The 21,435-nt window shown below is 48.3% G+C and overlaps 1 protein-coding gene across 4 annotated transcripts in view; it reads left to right on the top strand.

The window, feature by feature from the left end:
* Positions 1-3,618: 3,618 nt before the first annotated feature.
* The window catches only part of MXRA8 (matrix remodeling associated 8), a 47,443-nt gene continuing 29,626 nt past the window's right edge, over positions 3,619-21,435 (top strand). Inside the window, exons 1-3 of one of the 4 annotated variants that reach the window (XM_039508681.1) lie at positions 3,621-3,756; positions 12,853-12,923; positions 21,117-21,207. In XM_039508681.1, the coding sequence (XP_039364615.1) occupies positions 21,159-21,207 (49 nt within the window). In that variant the 5' untranslated portion in view covers positions 3,621-3,756; positions 12,853-12,923; positions 21,117-21,158. Of the gene's footprint in view, positions 3,757-12,852; positions 12,924-20,867; positions 21,208-21,435 lie in introns of those variants that run through there. The other 3 variants (XM_039508682.1, XM_039508685.1, XM_039508683.1) reach the window with 3 other exon arrangements.

Genomic DNA, 21,435 nt, shown 5'->3' with positions numbered 1-21,435 from the left:
GCATATATCACATTGGTAGATGTGCAGGTGAATGAGCCCCTGATGGTGTGGTTGATGTGGTTAGGTCCTATGATGGTGTCGCTTGAATAGATACGTGGACAGAGTTGGTTGTGAGAGTGAGGGATCATCCTTCAGGATAGGTTGTAGATCCTTGATGATGCGCTGGAGAGGTTACTAAAACACTTGCCAGTTTATGCTGGCGCTGCTCACATAATGGAGCCTTGTCAGGGTAACACACTTCCTCCAACCAGTATGAACTGAAACAGCTCTTTATGATGTGCATTGGCAGCGACTCCTGCTATGATATCATCGGAGCAGGCACGTGTGTCTGAAGTGCCGGGTACAGGCTGCGGGGTGCCCAGTAAACCCAGCCGTGTGCGGCTGTAAAAGAAAATGTGAAGGGACGTTATTCTTCACAGCGTTGTACTGGCTGCTGAAAGATTTCACCAAGTTGCAAAGCAAATTTCCTTCCGTTTGCAGCCTGAGGGGTTCCATCTGTGCTCAGTGCTTAGCCTCTGATGCCAGGGGCCTGGTTCCTAGTGTGTATTTTGGGCACCGTCCTCTTCGCTTGAATCATTAAGGCTCCAGGGCAATCTCAGATGAAGGGGCACATGCCAGGGATCTTTTCTACCCCATCTAATTCCCACCTCCATTGTGCCTTGGAAGTTTTCCGAGCAGCTTGTGAACAATGCCTGCGTTTCAGAGGGGGAAGCGCCGAGCTCCCCTGCTGTCGGTCAGCTAGCTGCTGATTGGATTTATTAAAAACCACGGGGAACGCAGCCCAATAATTCCTGAGCAAAAACGATGGGTGCGTTTACACTGGTGAGCTAACAGGGACACTGCCAGGTTAAAAACAATGGGCCAGATCTTTAGCTGGTGTAAATAGGCACGTTTCCATTAACTTCACGGGCATTGAGTTGAGGAGGTCCTGGCCCCACATATTTTAAAAGTAAATGGTCCTGAGCTGCTGTAAGCCAGTGTGATTGTGCTGATTGCTGTCAGTGGAGGAAATGGCTCAAATGATCTTTCAATGATGCTAACAGCACCGTAGATAATGAAACCTGATTGTGAAAAAGAATCTTGTTAAAAAGTCCTGCCCTGGACTTTGTGTATTGAAATGCTGCTGCTGCTGCTGAGTTAGGCCCAGTCCTACAATGCGCTGAGAAGGACTGGTCAAAAATGACATGGATTTTCCACATGAAATTCAAAAGAAACAAGGCCTCTTTTCTTTTTAAAATTTCATGCAGAATTTTTCCACTTTTCATCTAAATGCAATGAAAAATTTCACGTGCATTTGCTCTGAAACAAAAACCATTTGTTTTGATGCTATTCAAACCAATCAACCAACCATCTTTCTCTTTGGGGAGCTTTTAGCACTGCTCTCCCTGTCTTTCTTTTCCCCCTCTCGATGCGAGAGAAGCTGGCGGGGGCGGGAGAAAGAAGCAAAAACTGGAAGTAATTTGGTTTCAATTCACAGTGAAAGCTCTTGTTTTATTTTGATGGAAAAGCCGAACATTTCAAATGATACGACAAATTCAGGGGGATTTTTTTTATCGTTCGAAAAGCCATTTTTCATCACAAAATCTTTAAGGGAGCTCGACCAGCTGTGGTGCTGGGTGAGTTCTGGTGGGCCTGAACCCACTCTGCCTTTTCACCGATATGAACAGGATTTGGGAGGATTTAGGAGTAGCTCGATAGCATCGAGCGCTCAGTAAGTCCTGTGAATAGTCCTGGAGTGACATTGCTGCTAGAGGCAGGGTGCTGCGAGGGAAAGCCCTCCCTGAGGACATGGCAAGCTCCATAAAAATAAAGATTTCGGAAATATTTAAGACTTTCTATTTGAAGAGGATTTGCAGAACTTGGCAGAGTCCTCACAGCTGAACTGTGACCCAAGCCAGTGGGGGGTTGATCTGAAGCAGAATAATTATCGACTGGGGAAAAAGCGTGCCAAAAGCAAGAACAGTAAAAGAGGCCTGAGGTGAGGTTATGGCCAGCAATGTGACTGCATGTTAATGGCACTGTCTTACTCAGCAGCTCTGCTCCCTGGGTGTCTTTGAGTCAGATCCGTTTCCTCAACTGACAAAGTGTTCTCACTCCTGCTAGCTTTGCAGGGCCGGGTCAGCTAGGAAAGAGCCAGCTGGATTCAGGTCAGAATTGTCCTGAGGGCAGAATCTTTGAGATAGGTCATCATGGCAACCTTCCCTCCAGACCAGACCGCCCAGCTTTGGCTCCTCAGGGCATCTGTACTGTTCCAATCAGGGGTGCTGGAACAATTTTTATAGCGGGGATGCTGATGATGGAAACCGTATATATGGTGTCATTTCTACTTCAAGCCAGGGAGTGCGGCGGCAGCATCCCCAGGAGTTCCAGCACCCCTAGTTCCAGCACCCCTAGTTCCAATTACTGGCCGGAAGTTGTTACTGCAGTGCAACCTCAAACCTGCTTCATGTAGGTAGCTTAATGTGCAGCCGTCACAGAACTGCCATTGTCTGAGCCGTTTTACCTTTCTTATGTGTGAGGAGGGCATGACCTAGGTTGTTACCAGCATCCTGCCAAGCGTAAGGAAATCTTCCTTGGCTTGTCCTAACATAGGGAGAGCCAAATCTCCTACTTTCTGACAACAGCAGCTATTCCTTGGGGAAGGGATGGGGGCTGCTGGGCCCTCCAGAAAAGCAGGAAACGTTTCCTCACCAGGAATCTGTGGAGGATTCCTGCCAGGGTCCACATCTGATCCGGAGAGGAAGAGGGTGGCAAATGCCCAACACACGGGGCGGGAGTGGTTTTCATTATTATACAACGGGGTTGCAGAACACAAGGGAGGATGAATGAAAAAGTACAGGCCAGCGAACCATGTCTACATAGAGAAAGCACACAAAGAGGGCTTTGTCTGGCCTACGGCGTCTCTCCATCTCCATAGGGTGAGCTGCAAAATTCAGACCCAAACTTAAAATCCCCCCAAATCCAAGCTGAGCTGCCCCCCGTGTCTTGGTCCTTTCATTTCTAGGGCGAACAAAGAGGAACAGTTTGCAGACCCAGAGCTGTTTGCAGGTAGGTTTGGAAGGACGACTTTTTTACTGGTCAGTGTCGTTAAATGGCAACGACACCCACAGACTTATGAAAAAATATTTCCATTGATAAAATTTGCGGCTAGGCAAAGTAGGAAAAATGCTGTTTGCGAACGTCTTAGAGTTTGAGTTCAGGTTATTTACTTTGTATGTGCATGTGATGTCGAGCAGCTGCCTTTTAACAGTTATAAAGCTTCAGCTTTTTTTTGAATCTCAGCCCCTTCTGTAATTATTGACTGACCCCTTCATGGTCCGATCCCCGCATAATTTCCCGCAAGTGTGAACATTTAAATGGATACAGATGAAACAAAAAGGCGTAGCACCCATCATTCTGCACAGCTGTGAAAATGTAAATTGATACAAGTAGAAAAAATGCTTAAAAATAAACTGTTATCCATCAAAATGATTAAAAATGGATTCTGGCAACCCTATTTATAGGGCACAGACTCCTCCTAGTAATTAGCACAGACCTGTCTGTGGGTGGGGCTCCTATAAATGGCCGTTCCTCCATTTTGGCTTCTTTCTGCAAAGCCTCAGCTTGTGCTGCAGGGAGCAGCTATCAGCAGGTATGAGGTCAATAAAAGGAAGAGAAAAGGGACTAGGAAAGGAAGAACCAGCAGGTGGGGAAGAGCCCTGGAGAAGGCTGGGACCGCGTGCGTGATCCCTGTCCAGCTGGAAAGTAGAGGAGAAGGTAAAAGCCCCTAGTTCCGCCTTGGAATTCCCTGGGATAGGAGGCAGGCAATTACATAGGGCTGGACTCTGATCTCCGTTACACTGGGAAAGCCAGGGAGATGCCACTGAAGTCCTTACTCCCCAGCTCTATCATCAGTAAACCTGAGATGGAAACTGAGGCACAGAGTGGTGAAGTGACTTGCCCAGAGTCACCCAGCAAGCCAGTGGCAGAGCCAGGAAAGGGACCCCTGGGTCTCTATCCACTAGGCAGCACTGCCTCCTGATGTAAAACCAGACTAAGCAAGAGGAGAATGAGAAACTCCTACCCTCTTCCGCCCGTTTTCATTTTTGCCCCAGAATACCCCCAGTTGCTACTGGTTTAGCTTAGCTTTGCTCACCAGCCATTTTGAAATCTTGCCTGGTGAAAACAGACTTCGGACAGCTAGTCACGGGGGGGCGGGCTTCCCCCCAGCAGGCCATAAGGGGCTAATGAGCCACAGCAGGGAAATAAAAGAGGGGAAATGTGCTTGGATGAGTGACAGGAGATGTAATGAGTGGCTGTCGACCTCCTGCCATGAGGAGGCTCTGGGGTTTGCAGACGGGTGGCCAGTTTTTCGCTGATTTCCCTGCTCTTTGCGGTGTCCTGGGCTGGCTGCAGCTGGTGTCAGAGACAGGCTTCCTCCATCTTGGAGCAGGAACTTTTAAAGAGCTTTTTCAGCAGACTCCCTGATCTGAGCGGCTGTTGGAAGAGATGAAAAGCGCCCGCTTCACTGTTTGGGAAGCACTTCTGTGGGCCTGTGCTATGCTGAGCAGTGGCAAGGGGATGGACAAAGCAAGGAGAAATATAAAGCATCCCTGCCTTAAGCTTAGAACAGGCCCAGAGCCACTCCACTCCAGGCAAACCTAGCTCTTGTTTTCCTGGCGGGAAGTTTAGCACAGGATAAAATTCTCAGTGCAGAGCTGGGATGTGATGTATGCAGCCAAGAGGAGAGTTCTGCCCTGCATTGAAAGGGGGACGCTCGCTTAAAACAAAAAGTAAGGGGCGGGGGAGGTAGTTTGCTTGATGTGAATTTAAGGAGCATTGTCCAGTATGGATCTTAGTCCAAATCAGCTCTGATGTGTTCATAAATTTTGACTTGAACTTAGTGAGTGACTCTTGCTTTTCCCTCACCGTGATCACAGTTACTGGCCTTTCCACTGTTCTGCAAGCTGCTGTGCAAGAGCTGCAGTAGGTTTGATGCACGAGGCTGGGTTTTCAAAGCGTGTATCCTTTTTGTGTACACTTTTTTCATGTCCCCATTTCCAGCAATGCAGAATCTCAGCTCTGTAACGACTGGGGGTAGGGGATTTGTGATTCTGTAAGCTCTGACTGCTGGTCAGGGGCCTCCACTCCAGAGTATTAAAGATTTCCTGGTATCTTTTTGCAAGAATACCTGGCCAGATTCCCATTTCCACCTGCCTAAATTCCCCTGCAGTTTTATTCGGATATGGGATTCTTCTTCACTTCCTGTTCTAAACTGTTGTGCAGCGTTTCTGTATGCTGTCCACTAGCTGCTATGTTCCACCTCAGAAGTGGCTGCATTTCAGTAACGCGTGACAGTGGTTGCTGTGCACAGCTCTTTGGGATGAAGTTGCTATGTCAACTATGTCTCTTTCATCCCCCAGGCAACATTCTCCCATTTCAGTTTGCCTTGGATGAATGTGTTGCTTGCTGCCCTGCACAGTAAACCAAACTCTCTGCTTTGCACCTCTCCTTCCCAGCTCCGTATTCAAGCAGCCCATCTGCAAATAACTGATCGTCACCACCCCCCTTCCTACAGTGGTTCTGTCAGAAGCCCCCCTACTCTTCCTGGGTTGAAAAAGCCCATTTTCTGTAAATTGGCAAGATATGTATTTCTCTAAATCCAAACCATCTCCCCGGACCCGCATGCTCTTGAAGTTAATGTTGCTAGACCAATCTTCTAGGGCATCGTCTCTCTTTCATGAGTCCTCCAGGGCCATTTGGAGAGCAATCAACCTGCGGAACAAAGATTAGGAATGATGGAGAGGTGGTTTTCAGCCATGGTTTCAGAACCTGCACTTTTCCGAGGCGACGATGACTTATGACAACTATTAATTTCTTGGTTAACGGCTGGCTGCTCTCAATGGGCCTTCGTGGATAATGAAGGGGTAAAATTACCCCCGGCTGGTTTCACAAATGAAACTGATTATAATGAAGCTTACTGGAACCCTAGATCCTCAGACCCACAGGAGTGCGCTGCGAGGCTGCACGTGACAGTGCTCCTTTCAGGGGAACTAGTGCATTGCTAACTACCGCAGTAACATCCAGGAGCTACTAAGACAAGGTTTGAGTAAGATACTGTGGCTCAGCCCCTCAGAGGTATTTAGGTACCTAACTCCTATTGGGTCCAATGAGAGTTAGGCACCTAAATACCTTAGAGGAGCTGGGCCTAGGAGCCAGGAACACTGGTTCCCTCTATGGCCTCTGGCAAGTCACTTAATCAGTTTGTGCCTCAGCTTCCTCAGTTCTAAAATTGGGAATAATAGTCCTGAGCTGCCTGGCCGGGGTGTTGTGTAGGGCATTGCGACCCTGGGATGGAAGTAGGGTGACCAGATGTCCCGATTTTTATAGGGACAGTCCCAATTTTGGGGTCTTTTTCTTATACAGGCTCCTATTACCCCCCCACCCCCATCCCGATTTTTCACACTTGCTGTCTGGTCGCCCTAGATGGAAGGCTCAATAGAGGTGCCCCCGGTGATCATTAGAAGTGGGGGGGGATGTAGGTTTCCAAGCAGAGAGAAACACGGAGCATCCAATTTCCAGGGGTGGTCAACAGCAGCAGCTCCTCATTATGTTCAGCTGGAACTGGGGATGCTCAGCACTTCTGGAGATCGGGCCCAGAGTGGATCTACAAGTTGCCCTTTCAGAGCAGCCCCAGGTCTGAAGAGCTGGCCCAGCTCCATGTTTACGCCTCTGAATTTAGCAACAGGCTCGTATTGCATTCTGGAGGGCAGCCTTCGTTAAGCCCAAACGATGTTTTCTTTTCTTGTAAATAAAGTGGTCTGGAAAGCCTTGGAAAATAATAAAACCTCTTGGGAGGCAGCCTCCCAGCACTCTTTTCAGGACAAAGCTATTGATTTTCCCAGCCCTCTCGCTCCCTCTCCGTCATTTGCGATCTCAAAATAAGCTGCTGGGCTTGCAATGCCGCTGCCTCCATTACAGGCGGGCACAGCTGATGGGCTGCAATTAGCGTGGGGAACGGAGTCCCTTCAAAAGCCAGTTTCACCAGAGCCTGGTTCTCATGTGGAGAGGGGCTAGACAATGTGGTTTCAAGCACGAGGCTGATGGTCAGAAAAGTGACTCTGAAAATGAGCCCTTTCTGCAGCACGGGGTCCACTCCCTGAGTACCTTTGAGTCCCGCCTGCTTCCGTGAGTCACGGGAATAGCATGGAGCGCTCGTGGCTGTGGCCTCTGAGGGCTACGCGGTGGCAGACAGGCTTGCTGCTGCCCACGGAGAGGCAGAGGCCTGGGACTTCAGCCCGCTCCACCAGCACCAAATTCACTCACGCTCTCAGCAGTGGTTATTTCCAAAGGTAAATGAGGGGACGCTCCAGTGAGGAGGAGCAACCTTAACGGCTGTTGGAGGTGTCCCTGCTCGCCGGTGAATGGAAAGGAGGGTCAAGGAGAAGGGAGAGGGACGCCGGGCCTGATCCAAAGTCAGCGGCAGTCTTTGGCAGTCGATGTGCGCACCCTGAACCCCGTCACCCCAAATAAAGACAAGCAGAACTGTAGGGCTCAGTGCTGCTGGCTATTGCAGCTGGGGGAACCTGCTTAAAACAGCTGTCTCCCATCATAGGCTTCAGGCAGATTCACACGGTTTCGGGGTTCCAACCGTGAGGTTCTAGCTGTAGGGTGGGGGGGGGTCACTGCTAGAAGAGGGTTCATTGCGATGGTGTCTTGACTGGGCTCCTGATCTGTGCTACGCCTTGGACTTCCGCACCAGCCAACCACCTGAGATGGCCCCATCTATTTTGTGTGACCAAGGAGGCAGTGTGGCCGAGTGCATAGAGCCCTGGACTGGGACTCAGGGGACCTGGATTTTTTCCCTAGCTCAGCCACTGACTGGCCTGCTGGGTGCCCTTGGATAAGTCAGTTCGCCTCTCCATGCCTCAGTTTCCCCCTCTATAAAATGACACTGACCTCCTTCGTAATGTGCTTTGAGATCTACTGAGGAAAAACTCTCCATAAGAGCTAGATTTTACAATTAGCTGACTTGTAACCACTGCTGTCCTGTGACTGAGTCCCCCAGGAGCGTAGACGGGACCTGAGTCTGCCTATTCTGATACACATCAGGGTCCCCTCTTTCCCTGATTGTCTTTAAGAGCTTTTTTTCAAATCACTAACAAACAGGGCTGAGTAACAGTGAGTGGAATGTCAGGCTCCTGGGAAGCTGGCTTGTCTTGCACGCCTAAGACAAACAAACTGGCTGATTCGATTCCACTGTCATTTCCTCCTGGTTCTTAGCGCTGTCTGTGATCTGCAGAGTTGGACACGGGCGAGTTATGTGCCCAAGGGGCGGCTTAGTGGTCTAAGTGTAAGTTTGAAATACCGAGACTCCTGAGAACCACAGCTCCTGCTGGGGGTGACCCAGCCCGTCGTGAGCTGGGCACACTGAATTCCATGCAGTTGTTTCTCTGTATGGACACGAGTGATCTGAAGGCACTTGGGTGCCCTGGTCCAGATTTCCCCTTGCCCCAGTATGTGTCTGTTGGCTGCCTTTGAACTGATTCCTGACCGTGCATAGAGTCAAATCCTGAAGTCTTTATTCAGGGCAAACTCCCATTCGCTTCCACTTTCACGTCACATTTCCACCTTTTCTCAGCCCCAGAGTAACCGGATGGACCATTTTCAGTTCAACACCCATGTCTTACATTTATATGCTTAGTGCTGGTCTGGCTCTTTGAGCTGGCGGAGGGAATGAGGTCTGTGTTTTTTGAATGAGACCCACAGGAAAGGGGAAACACGTGGCAAGGTGTTGCCTTGCTTAGGGGATCAGGGAGAGTCAAAGAACTTTTGATGGGGAGACAGTCAACCTGACCATCACGTTCCGGTCTGAACACACGTTACCCACCATAGTCCTGGGTAACGCCTGAGCCCTGAGATTGCTGGGGATGAACGAAATGAGAGAGAGAATATTACCCTGATTTTTGCAGTCAGCTCCCTTTGCACATGGGGCAGAGTGTATCGGCAGCGGCACTTTCTCCCCTGCGTAGCTGTGTAAGCCCTGATCCCACAAATGCATTGGTGCATGTGCCAGCAGAGCCCCGTAGCTGTGTGGAGTCCCATTGACTCCCCTGGAGCTCTGTGGCACTGCGAGTCTCCCCCATACATGAGTGCAGTCGCCAGAAGCAGGGTCTTAGTTCCAACCTCTCTGATAAGACAAAAGCAGCGCGGTCCAGGGGAGAAGGTACTGGGCTGAGATTCAGGAGCACTGGATTCTGTTCCTGGCTCTGCCACTGACCCTAATTCTAATCTGATTTGACTGTGTCTGCAGCTTTGTTTATTCATTTCCATGAGCATTCCTGGGAATACCTTTAAAAATCTCGCCCAGAGAGACTAAGTGATTTGCCCAGGGTCACACAAGGAGTCAGTGGCAGAGCCAGGAATTCGACTCAGATCTTCTTAGTTCCAGTCCAGTGCATTATTTACAAGCCTCCACTTCCCGAATCCTTGTTTATCTTCTGCACCCTCTCCTTATAATTCCCCCTCCCCTGAGGGAATTCGAACCCCACCGATTTATTCAGGCCTTTCTTCAGCTTATAAAAGCCCCAGCCATCCAATTAGAGAGTAGACGCAATAACATGTGACTTAGGTGACCAGTCACATAGCCTGAATATTGCATACTTGCATTGAACAGCCGTGAGCAGCCCATGGGCTGAAGTGTGGCTGCACTGAAGATTTGTCGGATACCTGAGGACCCTGAACAACGGGATGGAAGTCCTGGCCTGGCTGTGAACAGACAGAAAAAGGGACGTCAATCACTGGATAACTTGTCCACAGTCAATAATTCGCCAAGCTGTGCCCAGCATATCTCCCATGTTTCCCCAGGCCAGTCTGCGCTGTGTGGCCTGGGAAGGAGTGAGGGTGAACTTCAAAAAAGGGTCGGCGGTTTGGCTAAGAATCTAGAGGTTTGGCCATTCCTCCAAACTTTCCAGACCTCTTGAGCTTGCAAAATTGGGCTGGAGATCTCATGAGAATAAGCCTTGGTTTATATCCTGCTCCTGTTTTGACCCCAGTGTAAGGTTCGGTTCGGATCCGAGATGCAGAAGGCAGGTTTTGATTGGTTCCTGTTCGTATCCCAGCAGGCTGGCAAATGGGGCAGCCGTGGCGGCTCTGACTGCAAACGCGAATGGCGTCAGGGCCAAGAGTTTGTGGTGGGTGGTTTCAGTTCCCTGCCCTCACATCGGAGTTCTGACCAGTGAGACTTGGCCAACAGGGGGATTTGCTAAGCTGCGGAGGGGACCCAGACGGGTTAGGCTGTGTTACTGTGGCTGTCCAGGGTGGGCTCCTCTTTGACAAAAGGGAGCACAGGCTTGCGGCATAGAGGTCCCTTATGCATTTTGTGATGCCAGGCTGTAAGTCCCAGAGACTCCTGCCCCCACCCCACAAAGCACACTGGTTCCTTTTACTGCTTTCCCTTCCATTTAGAATTAAAAGCACGAATAGAGGCTTGTCCAGAAGAATGATAGAGCACTGGACTGGGACTTAAGAGACCTGATTCAATTCCTGGCTCTGCCACTGCTTTGCTGGGTGACCTTGGGCAAGTCACGGCCCGCTCTGTGCCTCAGTTTCCCCCATCTGTAAAATGAGGATAAGGATACTTCCTGCCTTTGTAAAGTGCTTTGAGGTCTGTGGATAAACCCATTATAGAAGAGCTAAATTAATCGATTACCTGGGGCCCTTACAATAGGATTCAGTGATCCAGCAGATCTTGTCCATCACTACTGTGAAAGTTTTAAACGGTACCATAATTCTGGTGTAAATTGACTTAGCTCCAGCAAAGTCAATAGAGCCAAGCTGATTTATACCAGCTGCGGATCTGCCCCTGTTTGATGATTTTCAAGCCCACAAATCAGTCCATCCATCTGGATTCTCTCTCCACTCATTCACCGTCAGCCTGAGTCCTGCATTTTTATCTTGGAAACAGAATCTTCAAACTAAAGTCTGGAAAAAAATCTCTGTTGGTTTCTTGGGCAAGTCTTCTGTTTTTCTAGCTGGCTTCTAGTCCTGGTTTTGAAATGAATTCCAGGAATCCAAGTCTGAAGGCCGCCCAGTGAAAACGGGTGTTTAAATATAGTGCCGTCCCAAGATGTTAAAGTGACTGGAGCTACAGCAGCCCAGAACCCCCAAGAGGTTTAATGGCAAAAGGTGCATGCGAGGACACCTAACTGGCCAGCAATACCTGAACAGCCAGATGGAATGGGAGGGATTCTAGTCCAGTGATTAAGGCATCTCCATCTGTGGTTTAGGTACCCAAATGCCTTTGCGGATCCACCCCTAAGTGATTTGTCCAAAGTCTGTGCTCGAACGGTGACGTGAACCCAGGTGTCCTGGGCTGGCACCCCAACCGCTGGGTCATCCTTCCTCTTGCTGATCTGACCTCAGCTCCCCCACTGACTAGATCCAGGGCTCTCTCTCTTTTCTCTTCACCAGCAACAGGCTTGTCACTGGAGCGTGACGGGGGAATTAATAGATGAAATCCCTGGCTAATAATTTTCCATGATTTTACTCTGCATATAAATACCCAGAAAGGCTGACGTGTGCCCGTTACAGTAGGCAGTCTGGTACCTTCACCCAGCTGGCTCATCGATTTGTGCCAGCAGCTGGGTCAGGCTGGAGACTCTGCGTTCAGGTTCTGCAGTTGAACAGGAATACACAGAGGAACCTCTGCACAGAACCCTGGACTTTTCATTTTGAATAAACTCTTCGGAAAGGGCAAATCAGGGGGTTTAGCTCTGTAATTTCAGTACAGAAGAAACATTGTAACATGGAGTCCCGAAGAGATGCCACTGCTCATTAGGTCACTGAGATAATGATAGGCTTCATTTGACGAGCCTGTCATTGCGGCTAGATTTCAGTTTTGTCCTCTTAGTTCACGGAACCAAGTGCGTGTTGTATTATTTCAGTCTCGCTTACGGGATTCATTGCAGATGGAAGATTTATTTTAATGGGAGAAGCTTTGCAACCAAATGAAACCTCCTGGGAAACATGCACTCTCCAGTGACTTACGCGGGATTGTGTTACGTTGTTCTCGCCCGTCAGCACTAGACAGCACTAAAGGCGGGTTTTCTAATCAAATTGTCCTGAGAAAAGGGAGTGCATGTGGATGATATGCAAGTCCTCATGAATGTAGCACACTGATGGGATAACAAGAGTTAGGGGAGCAGTTCCTGCTACAAAGAATTGCATCAGTGCACCTTAATCCTGACTGGCAGCCCTGGGCTTCCCAGGTACAGCTCTGCAGATGCGTCTCCCTCCTGACCTTCAGCACCCATGTTGCTTTGCCAATGCACCTGCCATTACACTTCATTTCCCATCTGTAGTGCTCCTTGTGCTGGAAACCCCCAGCTCTGCTGTATATATATGGAGATATACCTATCTCATAGAGCTGGAAGGGACTCTGAAAAGTCATTGAGTCCAGCCCCCTTCCTTCCCTAGTACTGATTTTGACCCAGATCCCTAAGTGGCCTCCTCAAGGATTGAGCTCACAACCCTGGGTTTAGCAGGCCAATACTCAAACCACTGAGCTATCCTTCCCCCTCAATAGGAATCTTTTCCTTGCTTTTGATAGCCCCGAGCAGATTAATCATAGACTATCAGGGTTGGAAGGGACCTCAGGAGATATCTAGTCCAACCCCCTGCTCAAAGCAGGACCAATCCCCAGACGGATTTTTACCCCAGTTCCCTAAATGGCCCCCTCAAGGATTGTGATGAGATGTCATCCAATCCCATGTTAGAACAGACCTAAAAGGATCATTGGTAGTTTGATCATGGATCATTGACAGGGGCTTTGTGAATGACTCATGCTATGTTATTTTGTGTCTTCCTGTCCAGTGGGAACTACTCCTGCTGTGCCTGAAAGCCGCTCCTTCCTTATCGTGATGGCTCTCTCAGATAGCAAATAGGTGTGTGCCGTGTCTCTTTATATCGTCAGTTGGGCTGTGGTGTTTGGTCATGTCAACACTCTAGATAATTGCTCTGGCACTAATAAAATGTGGTGCAAGTTTTAAACAAAATGATTTAAAGGAGGGCTGTCAAACAATTTTTAAAAATCACAATTAACCATGAGATTAAAAAAATAGTTGCGATTCATCGCAGTTTTAATCGCACTGTTAAACAATACTAGAATACCGATTGAAATGTGTTATAAATATTTTTGGATGTTTTTCTACATTTTCAAATATATTGATTTCAATCACAGCACAGAATACTCAGTGTACAGTGCTCACTTTATATTGTTATTTTGGATTACAAATATTTGCACTGTAAAAAAGTATTTCTCAACTCACCTCATACAAGTGCCGTAGTGCAATCTCTTTATCATGAAAGTGCAACTTACAAATGTAGTTTTTTTAATATATAACTTCACTCAAAAACAAAACAATGTAAAACTTTAGAGCCTGAAGAGGCATACAAATGTTTAGCATATGCACGTAAATACCTGGCAACGCCAGCCACAAGAGTGCCAATGCAAATGTCTGTTCTCACTTTCTGGGGACATTGTAAATAAGAAGCATTATCGCCCATAAATGTAAACACACTTGTTTGCCTGAGCGATTGGCTGGATAAGAAGTAAGACTGAGTGGACTTAGTCCTCAGCTTCCCCGGCAGGACCTGCAACTGCATGAATCCTAAACCAGATCCAACGCTTCCTCCAGTGCTCAAAGAGTCTTGCCATGCTGCCCTGTAACATGCCTTGATCTGCTCTGTGGGCGCTGGGTGGTCAGAGGCCTGTGGCTGGTTGGTCGAAATGATGAAGCAGAAGCGGTTTTTCCCTGAGTGAAGCTGCTTTTCTTTGGCCATCTCTGTGGTCAGAGCAGGGCAGCTGGAATGTGCCACTTTGAGCAAATGAGCCGCGCTGCTTGTTTGGAGAATCAATACCCCAAATGCCACTAGAAGGGCGGGCACAGGAGAGACCTGGGAAAAGCTGGCTGAGCTGGTTTCCATGGAGGATCTAGCTTCTGGTCCCAAGCTCACCCCTCCATGCCCAGCCTGACAAGTACCAGGGAGAGCAGCTGAGGCAGTTACCTCATCTCCATGGCCTTCCTGGGTACCACCATGGGCTGGCCAACCCAGGAGTGGCCCCGGATCCAACGCTTCCTCCAGTGCTCAAAGAGTCTTGCCATGCTGCCCTGTAACATGCCTTGATCTGCTCTGTGGGCGCTGGGTGGTCAGAGGCCTGTGGCTGGTTGGTCGAAATGATGAAGCAGAAGCGGTTTTTCCCTGAGTGAAGCTGCTTTTCTTTGGCCATCTCTGTGGTCAGAGCAGGGCAGCTGGAATGTGCCACTTTGAGCAAATGAGCCGCGCTGCTTGTTTGGAGAATCAATACCCCAAATGCCACTAGAAGGGCGGGCACAGGAGAGACCTGGGAAAAGCTGGCTGAGCTGGTTTCCATGGAGGATCTAGCTTCTGGTCCCAAGCTCACCCCTCCATGCCCAGCCTGACAAGTACCAGGGAGAGCAGCTGAGGCAGTTACCTCATCTCCATGGCCTTCCTGGGTACCACCATGGGCTGGCCAACCCAGGAGTGGCCCCGGTTGGCCTCAGCTGGGAAGGCCGGCCAGACCAGCGTGGGGCCCTAGGGGCGGGGATGGGGGATGGGACATGCAGCAGGGCAAGGGCCTGTGAGCCACACCCGCTTGGAGAGGGATGTTCCAGAAACGCCTTGGCCCCCCTCTGCCTCTCCCCTTCTCTCAGCCTGAGCCCCAGAGAGGCTGCGCCTCTTCTCGCCAGTTTAGCTGTTTTCCTTTGCAGATCTCAGTGGCTTCTGCCTGGATTTTGGCTCCTTTCAGACAGGAAATAGCCGATTCATAACAGCAGCAACCACAGCCATCCAGAGAAGTCATGCAAGGCACAGCCAGCAGCTTCTGCAAAGCCAGACCCAGGAGGCAGAACAGGGGACGGGGGAGGGAAGGGATCTGCAGTCGATGCCCAAAAGGCCAAGGTTGATCAGCAGGAGGCAGTAAAGAATGGAGCAGGGTGGGGTGGGTCCCGAGCTTGCAAGATGCAGAAGGGCGGCAGTCGCACCAGGCTTTCTGTGCTGAGCTACAGGGCTTGCAGGCACTGCTCTCTGATGACGCAGCTGGGCAGAGGGCCGTGGGTTCAGAACCGTTTCATTTTGCTCCTCTGACCCACAGAGGCAACGGGATACAAGAGGAAAGGCTCCTTTTCCCGCTCTCCTCAGGCAGAGATGACGAGCCAGAGTCTCAGCTGGAGATCAGCATTGTCTATGGAGTCGTGATGGACACCAGCTGGAGGGCTGGTAGCTGGTGTTCAGCTTGGAGCGGGGGGAACGTGCGACAGGCAGGAGGTTTGGAAACTGGGCTAATCATGGTGCCTTTTTCTAGCCCCTCCCATCTGAGGATCTCAAAGCACTTTGTAAAATGCAGGTTGCTGAGTCCCCGTATGGGGAAATGGAGGCACAGGGAGGAGGTGAAGATTTCAGGGTCTAGTAGTGGTACAGCCAATATATGGAACTCCTCTAGCAACACTCCTCGTCTTATGCTTTACCCACTAGACCATGCTTCCTTCTCACGGTGCCCTTGTGATGTCCCTGCCAGCCCTGACACTTGGGTGTTCCTTTCTGAAGAGGGTCATCGACTCATCTCTGCAGGGGTCAGGTTGGAGTTAGCAAGAGGCAAACCTCCAAATGACTGGCTCAGGTGGTCCTCTGAATATATCCAAGCTTCTCTGACTCCCCTCTGGCTTACACCAAAGCGTTCCCTCTGGGTTGGGTAGGGACTGGGACCAGCACGAGCTGGGATTTCTGGATTTCTAATCCTGGGAAGAGCAGAGAGTCAGGAAAACAAGCAAAGTTACCCACACTCTTCCATATTCCAGCAGAGTGGTTCAGTTCAAGTTCGGGGTCAAATTTCAGTGGGATCTTCTTGTAGCCAAACCAGTGCACCCCGCCTGGGTTGGAGCTTTGCTGTGGCTTGTTTCCACTGGGCTGAGTCTGTATCTGTTAAAAAAAAACCCGTTGTTTATGGACATATTATTTAATAATAATCACTGGAGTTTCTTGCACCGCCTCTGAAGCACCCGGTGCTGGTCACTGTTGGAGGCAAGATATTGGGCTGGATGGACCACGGGTCTGATCTAGTCTGGCTGCCCCTCAGCTCACACTTGTTGCAGCGCACACACTATGTCCTGGTGTTTAGGTCTCTGTAATAAAATGTTACATTCATAATGCACCTTTCCTCCTAGAGCATTTATCCAGCTAGATAAACACAGCTGCACGAATGCAACCATTTCTAGGATGGGGGAAAGCTACCATGTAGCACACAGGACAGGGTATGATATTGTGATGGGAAAAATTGACCAGGGTCACGTACTTTCTCTGACAGAAATGCTACATAGACCTTCAATATCCTTTGGTTCGAAGGGCTCGTTGGACAGATCCACACACTTTTAACTTTCTAGGGTTATGTGTTTATTTCCCTTGGAATGTAACAAAGGGATGTGGTAGCCCTGGTAGGATTCAAACATGTGGCTTTAGGGAATCCAGGTGTTTGAACACACAGTGCTTTGCCACTGAGCATCTTATCGGCCATTTTCTAGGCTCAGTCAGCTACAGTGCATCAAACAGCCCAATCTGAACCCCACATGAAAAGGGCAGTGCTCGTGGCTGACTAACTGTGTGTTTGTCTACAAAGTGGAGAAGGCTGCCAGCTGCTAAAGATTTCCATTCTCTCTGAGGCTGCGTGACACATTACCAAACAGGAAGGCTGCGTAACGCTGGGAAACTGATTGCTGTATCGAATGCTGCTTGGCAAAGAGGTCTGAGACGCCTCTTGGTGCCTGGTGCGCTTCGCAGGCCTGAGTGGAAGGCCAGGAGCCTCTGAAAGGGACAGGCACAGAGGGGGCAACGGGAAGGGGAGATGAGAAGGACCGTCGGGGGACTGAACTTCTCTACTGAAAAAATCTAAACTGCAAATGAGACAGTCGTTCCCTGCTGTTCAGATCCGAGGGGAGGACTGGGAAAGTACCATTCAAGAGATCACTCAGTCGGGCGAGAAGAGAGGTAGGAGTGGGCTGCCCTATCATGCCCTGCCCTTTGCAGGTATAGGCCTGGTCAGGTAGGAGATGCCCATCGGACTTGCACAGAAGAGTCCGAGAGAAAACCATAGAGAATTATGTGCTTGCAACAGAATGTTTACATGGAACCCTAGAGCAGGGTAAAATCCACTGCTAAATTCTAGAAGGCAGTTAAACAATTCTCCAAAGTACAAAGTCATTCAAGACCAAAGCACAGGGCCAAATTCTAATGGAACGGCGCCAACTTACACCCGCTGAGAATTGGGCCCAAGTCCTAAAATAACACCTAAGCACTTTTCATACTCCTGTTACGTTACTCATGCTACATGCTGTGAGAGCAAGTATCACCAGTTACTCTGCCCTAGGCAATCCTCATGTACCAGCTCCTACTGAGAGGGGACATTAAGTCCTCTCCCTATGCTGTCTGGGAAGGTGCCCTGGGGTCGGTAACTTCCTTTGTCACAGCCCTTAGAGGCGATCCGTGTTAGGCTGAACATCCCATCTAAGTGCAGCCCTCTCTGGCCTTAGCACGGCATGGACTCAAATCTGGGTGCAAGATTTTGATCTTGTGGTGAAGGTGTTAAACGAGGACTCTCCCTGTGTGACCTTGGGTAATATTTTCAAAAGCCCCTAAGGGATTTAGGTGCCTGACTCCCACTGACTTTCATTGGCATCTCTCAGTGGCTCAGTTCCCCATCTTTAAAATGGGCCCAATAATACTTTTTGCCTGCACAGAGACCAATCAGGGACCCACCTAGCACAGTGGGGCCCTGATCTTATCTTGAGGGTCTCTAGGTATTACTGTAATAAAAAATATTGACTTGAACCCCCAGCCTTCAGCCACTGAGGCAAAAGTGCTACTATCTGAGCACTATCTGTGGTATAGAGGAGCCAGACACAAGCAGAGCTATTCATGCTCTGTTACAAACCAATACATGCGTCAGTTTCTGGACCTCATAGGTGGAACCTCATAGGGATGCTATTGACTCTGGCAAAATGTGCAGGCGAAAGGAGGGGTTAAATAAAAATCAGAAAGCATGAAAACAGAAGAACCACTGCGACAAATAGGTTGTGAATTTGAATTTAAGCCACTCCCAGCACAGAATCACTTTTGAAATGTGCATTCCTCCGAGTCCGCTTCCTTCAGACGTCGGGGCATTGTTCTGAGTCAAATGCTACGTAAAGGAAATCTGAACGCTGCAGCAGGCTGATCAGGGCCGATGGTAGCCCATGTTGCTGATTAGAGCTAGGTGGAATTTTTTGGCCAAAACTATTTGTTGGTGAAAAATGCAGATTTGGGTTTTGCAAATTGTTGCTAATAAAAAAAAAAAAAAAAAAAAAAAAAAAAATTCTAAAAAATTTGGAAAATTTTTTTTTTTCATTTTTTTTTTTTTTTTTTTTTTTTTTTTTTGTTTTTTTAGCTTCAAAATCTAGCTTCAAAATCTTTTTAAAAATAAAAAAAAAAAAAAAAAAAAAAAAAAACAAAAAAAAAAACAAAAAAAAATTTTTTCATGATTTTCTGTTTTTTTTTTTCCTTACTTTTAGTTTCAAATTTTTTTTTTTTTGATTGAAAATTATTCTCCCCAATTTTTTGAACGGTCACAGAATTGAAAAATCCCTCCCTGTCACAGCTCTACTGCTGCTGTCTTTGACCTCCCTCGCATGGGGAATGGCAGCTCAGATGGTTTTGCTGTGTAATGTTAACGGCACATGACTAGAGCCAGGGCATCCATATAAACATTGTCAGATTACATCTCCACACACACAGCCTTTGTTCTCGAGAGAGATTGAAAATGGGATTAGATTTGAAGAATGAATGGGAGGTGGTTTGGTGTTTTGTGTGTTGTGTTGTTGTTCATCCTTTATATTAAAAGCTTGAAAAAAATGGATCAACTTCGGTTTAGGCAGGTTTGAGTTCAGAGGTTTTTTTTTGTTTCCATCATCTATCTCAAAGTGCTTTCCAAGCAATTAAGCTCCCAATGCCTCTGATGAGGGGAAGTGTTGACACAGCAGAGTCACAAAGTAGCTAGCCCAAGGCACGGGGAGCTATGATTTGATTTGCAATGATTGTGAGCACCTACTGACCTCAATGAGAGTTGTGGGTGCCCATGCCACCACATGACAGATCAATACTGAACCAGAAAGAGAACTCATGAGTCCTGACTCAAGATGTCACCCACTAAGGTTTATTATTCGCTAGTTTAGGATTGGGTTCATTTTCCGAATCAAAAAACAGACTGGTAAGGAAGAGAAAGACCTTCCTCAGTAACGTTAGGGGAAGGGTTGGGTTTTTTTTCTTGGCTTGCGTTTTAGGGTCATCTTCACATTTGGAAATGAATCTTTCTCTTCTCTTTCACGTTGTCTTCAGTGCGGTCTGGTAGCGGGAGCTCCCTTTGGTGTGCTAAAAGGACACAGAACCCGCTGAGATGTTCAGCAGAGATGAAGCAAGAGTCTCCGCTCACCATGGAGGGTTTACGGATTTCAGGCCAAGGCCTTACTGTTACTTCTGACTGTTTTCATTTATTTTCCGCCCTTGAGAGTTAACAGACCAGAAGCTCTTGCATTCTGTTTCCCGTACCAGCTGCATCTTTGACTCCACTGGCTCTCAGGCATCTTTTCTTGTCTCTAAGGGGTTGACATTCCACAGAGTAACAGTTACTCCTGGAGAATGGAAACTTGCCTTGCAGTTTTAACATTGGATTTGAAAATATGTATGTTTGATTTTTTTTTTTAAATAGCTGTGTGAACTCGGGGAAGACTCATCCGATTTCTGCAGGTAGCAGAATGCTGGAGAAACTAGCCGGCCAGATTTTCTTTTCAGGTGAAGAGGGAATTTTCCACAGATAGCTCTCAGTTATTCCTCTCAATTGACTCTCTGCATACAAAACCTGCATTGGTTTCACTGAAATCGATTTAGTTAAACTGCTGCCGCTTTCATATGTGGTCTTTCATATCAGCTTAAAACTGGTTCTATTGGTTTAGCATGGGCCTGTGCATTTACTGATGCAAGCTAAATTGCTCTGAGCCGGGTTTGAATGGACGTACGTGTCCATGAACAACGTTGCACCGGTAACTGGACTGATATAAAATCACACTTTTCGTCACATTGGTACCACTTTATGTACAGACCTGGCCTAACATAACAGTCTTTCTCATGAGCAGGAGCCCACTAAGAACTCTGCTTTTCCATCACTACCTGAGATCATTGCTGTATCATGGCCCTATTAGTCTTGTATCTAACAGCTTACGAGCGGACCAAGGAAACAAAGACCAGTATGTTGGGCTCTCCAAGATCCACTGTACAAGGCGTCTGTTTTTTCTTTGAATAGAAATCAGTCAACCCGTGGCATTGTTCTGTTCTTGTACACGGAGCTTGAATGTAGAGGTTCTCCGCTGGTTGTATCTCTCCTGTCTGTCATAGCAGAGAAGCTGGCACCAAAGGCTGGAGAGGGGTCCTGTCCATCAGGAGACATTTGGGGGGACAATTATAATCTAGTCTTTTTTGCCCCCACTGCCTTGAACTCAAGTCAACGTTGTTTCCTAAGTCATCCTCTGAGACTTGTTTTTAAAGTAAAACCATGTGAGGGGAGACAGATCAAAAAACCACAAAGGTTCAAAAATCCTGTCCCTGGCAGACAGCTGGATGAGTGTCAAAAGAAAGGAACAGCTGGATCCAGTAAAAGCACAAGGAAAATTAGTTCCATACCCAGAAGGGAAGTAGGGGGAGGGGGCTGGGTTTTGGAGCGCAGAGCTGTGTGGGACCAGCGAAAGTCAGCAGATGAGACTTTGACATCAAAGTCAGGGAGCAGAGCAGAAGGATCCAAGGGGGGAAGAGAGAGAGCTCGTGTTTTGGAGAAATTGAGCAGGAAGCTTTAAGGAAGGGAAGGAGGTGGAGAGAGTGTTTTGGAGGGGGCAGCGCAGAGGGGAGGTGGGGTGTTATAAATTGTAGGTGGAGTAATACTGCAAGAATTTGAGCTGCTGTCCCTGGCTCCCCGGCTCTACGGTGATGAGGTCATAGTGTTTTTGGGTTAAAAAAAACAACAACTTCAACTTGTTTTTCAGGAGAGAGAGAGAGAGAGAGAGAAACACACAGAGGCTGAAGAAATGGAGCAAGTAGCAAAACTCCTTCTGTGGCAGCTTTTGCTTCTGCAAAGTAAGCTTCTAGCTGATCGGCATCAATGTTATGTGTCTTTCTTGCACCCCGAGAGAATGGGGGCTTGGAGTTTACCTGGGGGAGCCGGCTCTGTCAGTTCAGTGTCTTGGTTTAGATTCTTGTAGCTAGTTGTTTTTCTGGAGTGTGTGTGTGTGGCGGGGTGAGGGTAGGATGACCAGATGTCCTGATTTTATAGGGACAGTCCTGATTTGGGGGTCTTTTTCTTAT

Source organism: Mauremys reevesii, linkage group 21, assembly GCF_016161935.1.
Source record: "Mauremys reevesii isolate NIE-2019 linkage group 21, ASM1616193v1, whole genome shotgun sequence".
NCBI classification, from domain to species: domain Eukaryota; kingdom Metazoa; phylum Chordata; order Testudines; family Geoemydidae; genus Mauremys; species Mauremys reevesii.
The sequence above is the reverse complement of the archived record's forward strand: the minus strand, read 5'-3'. Positions and strand labels throughout refer to the sequence as shown.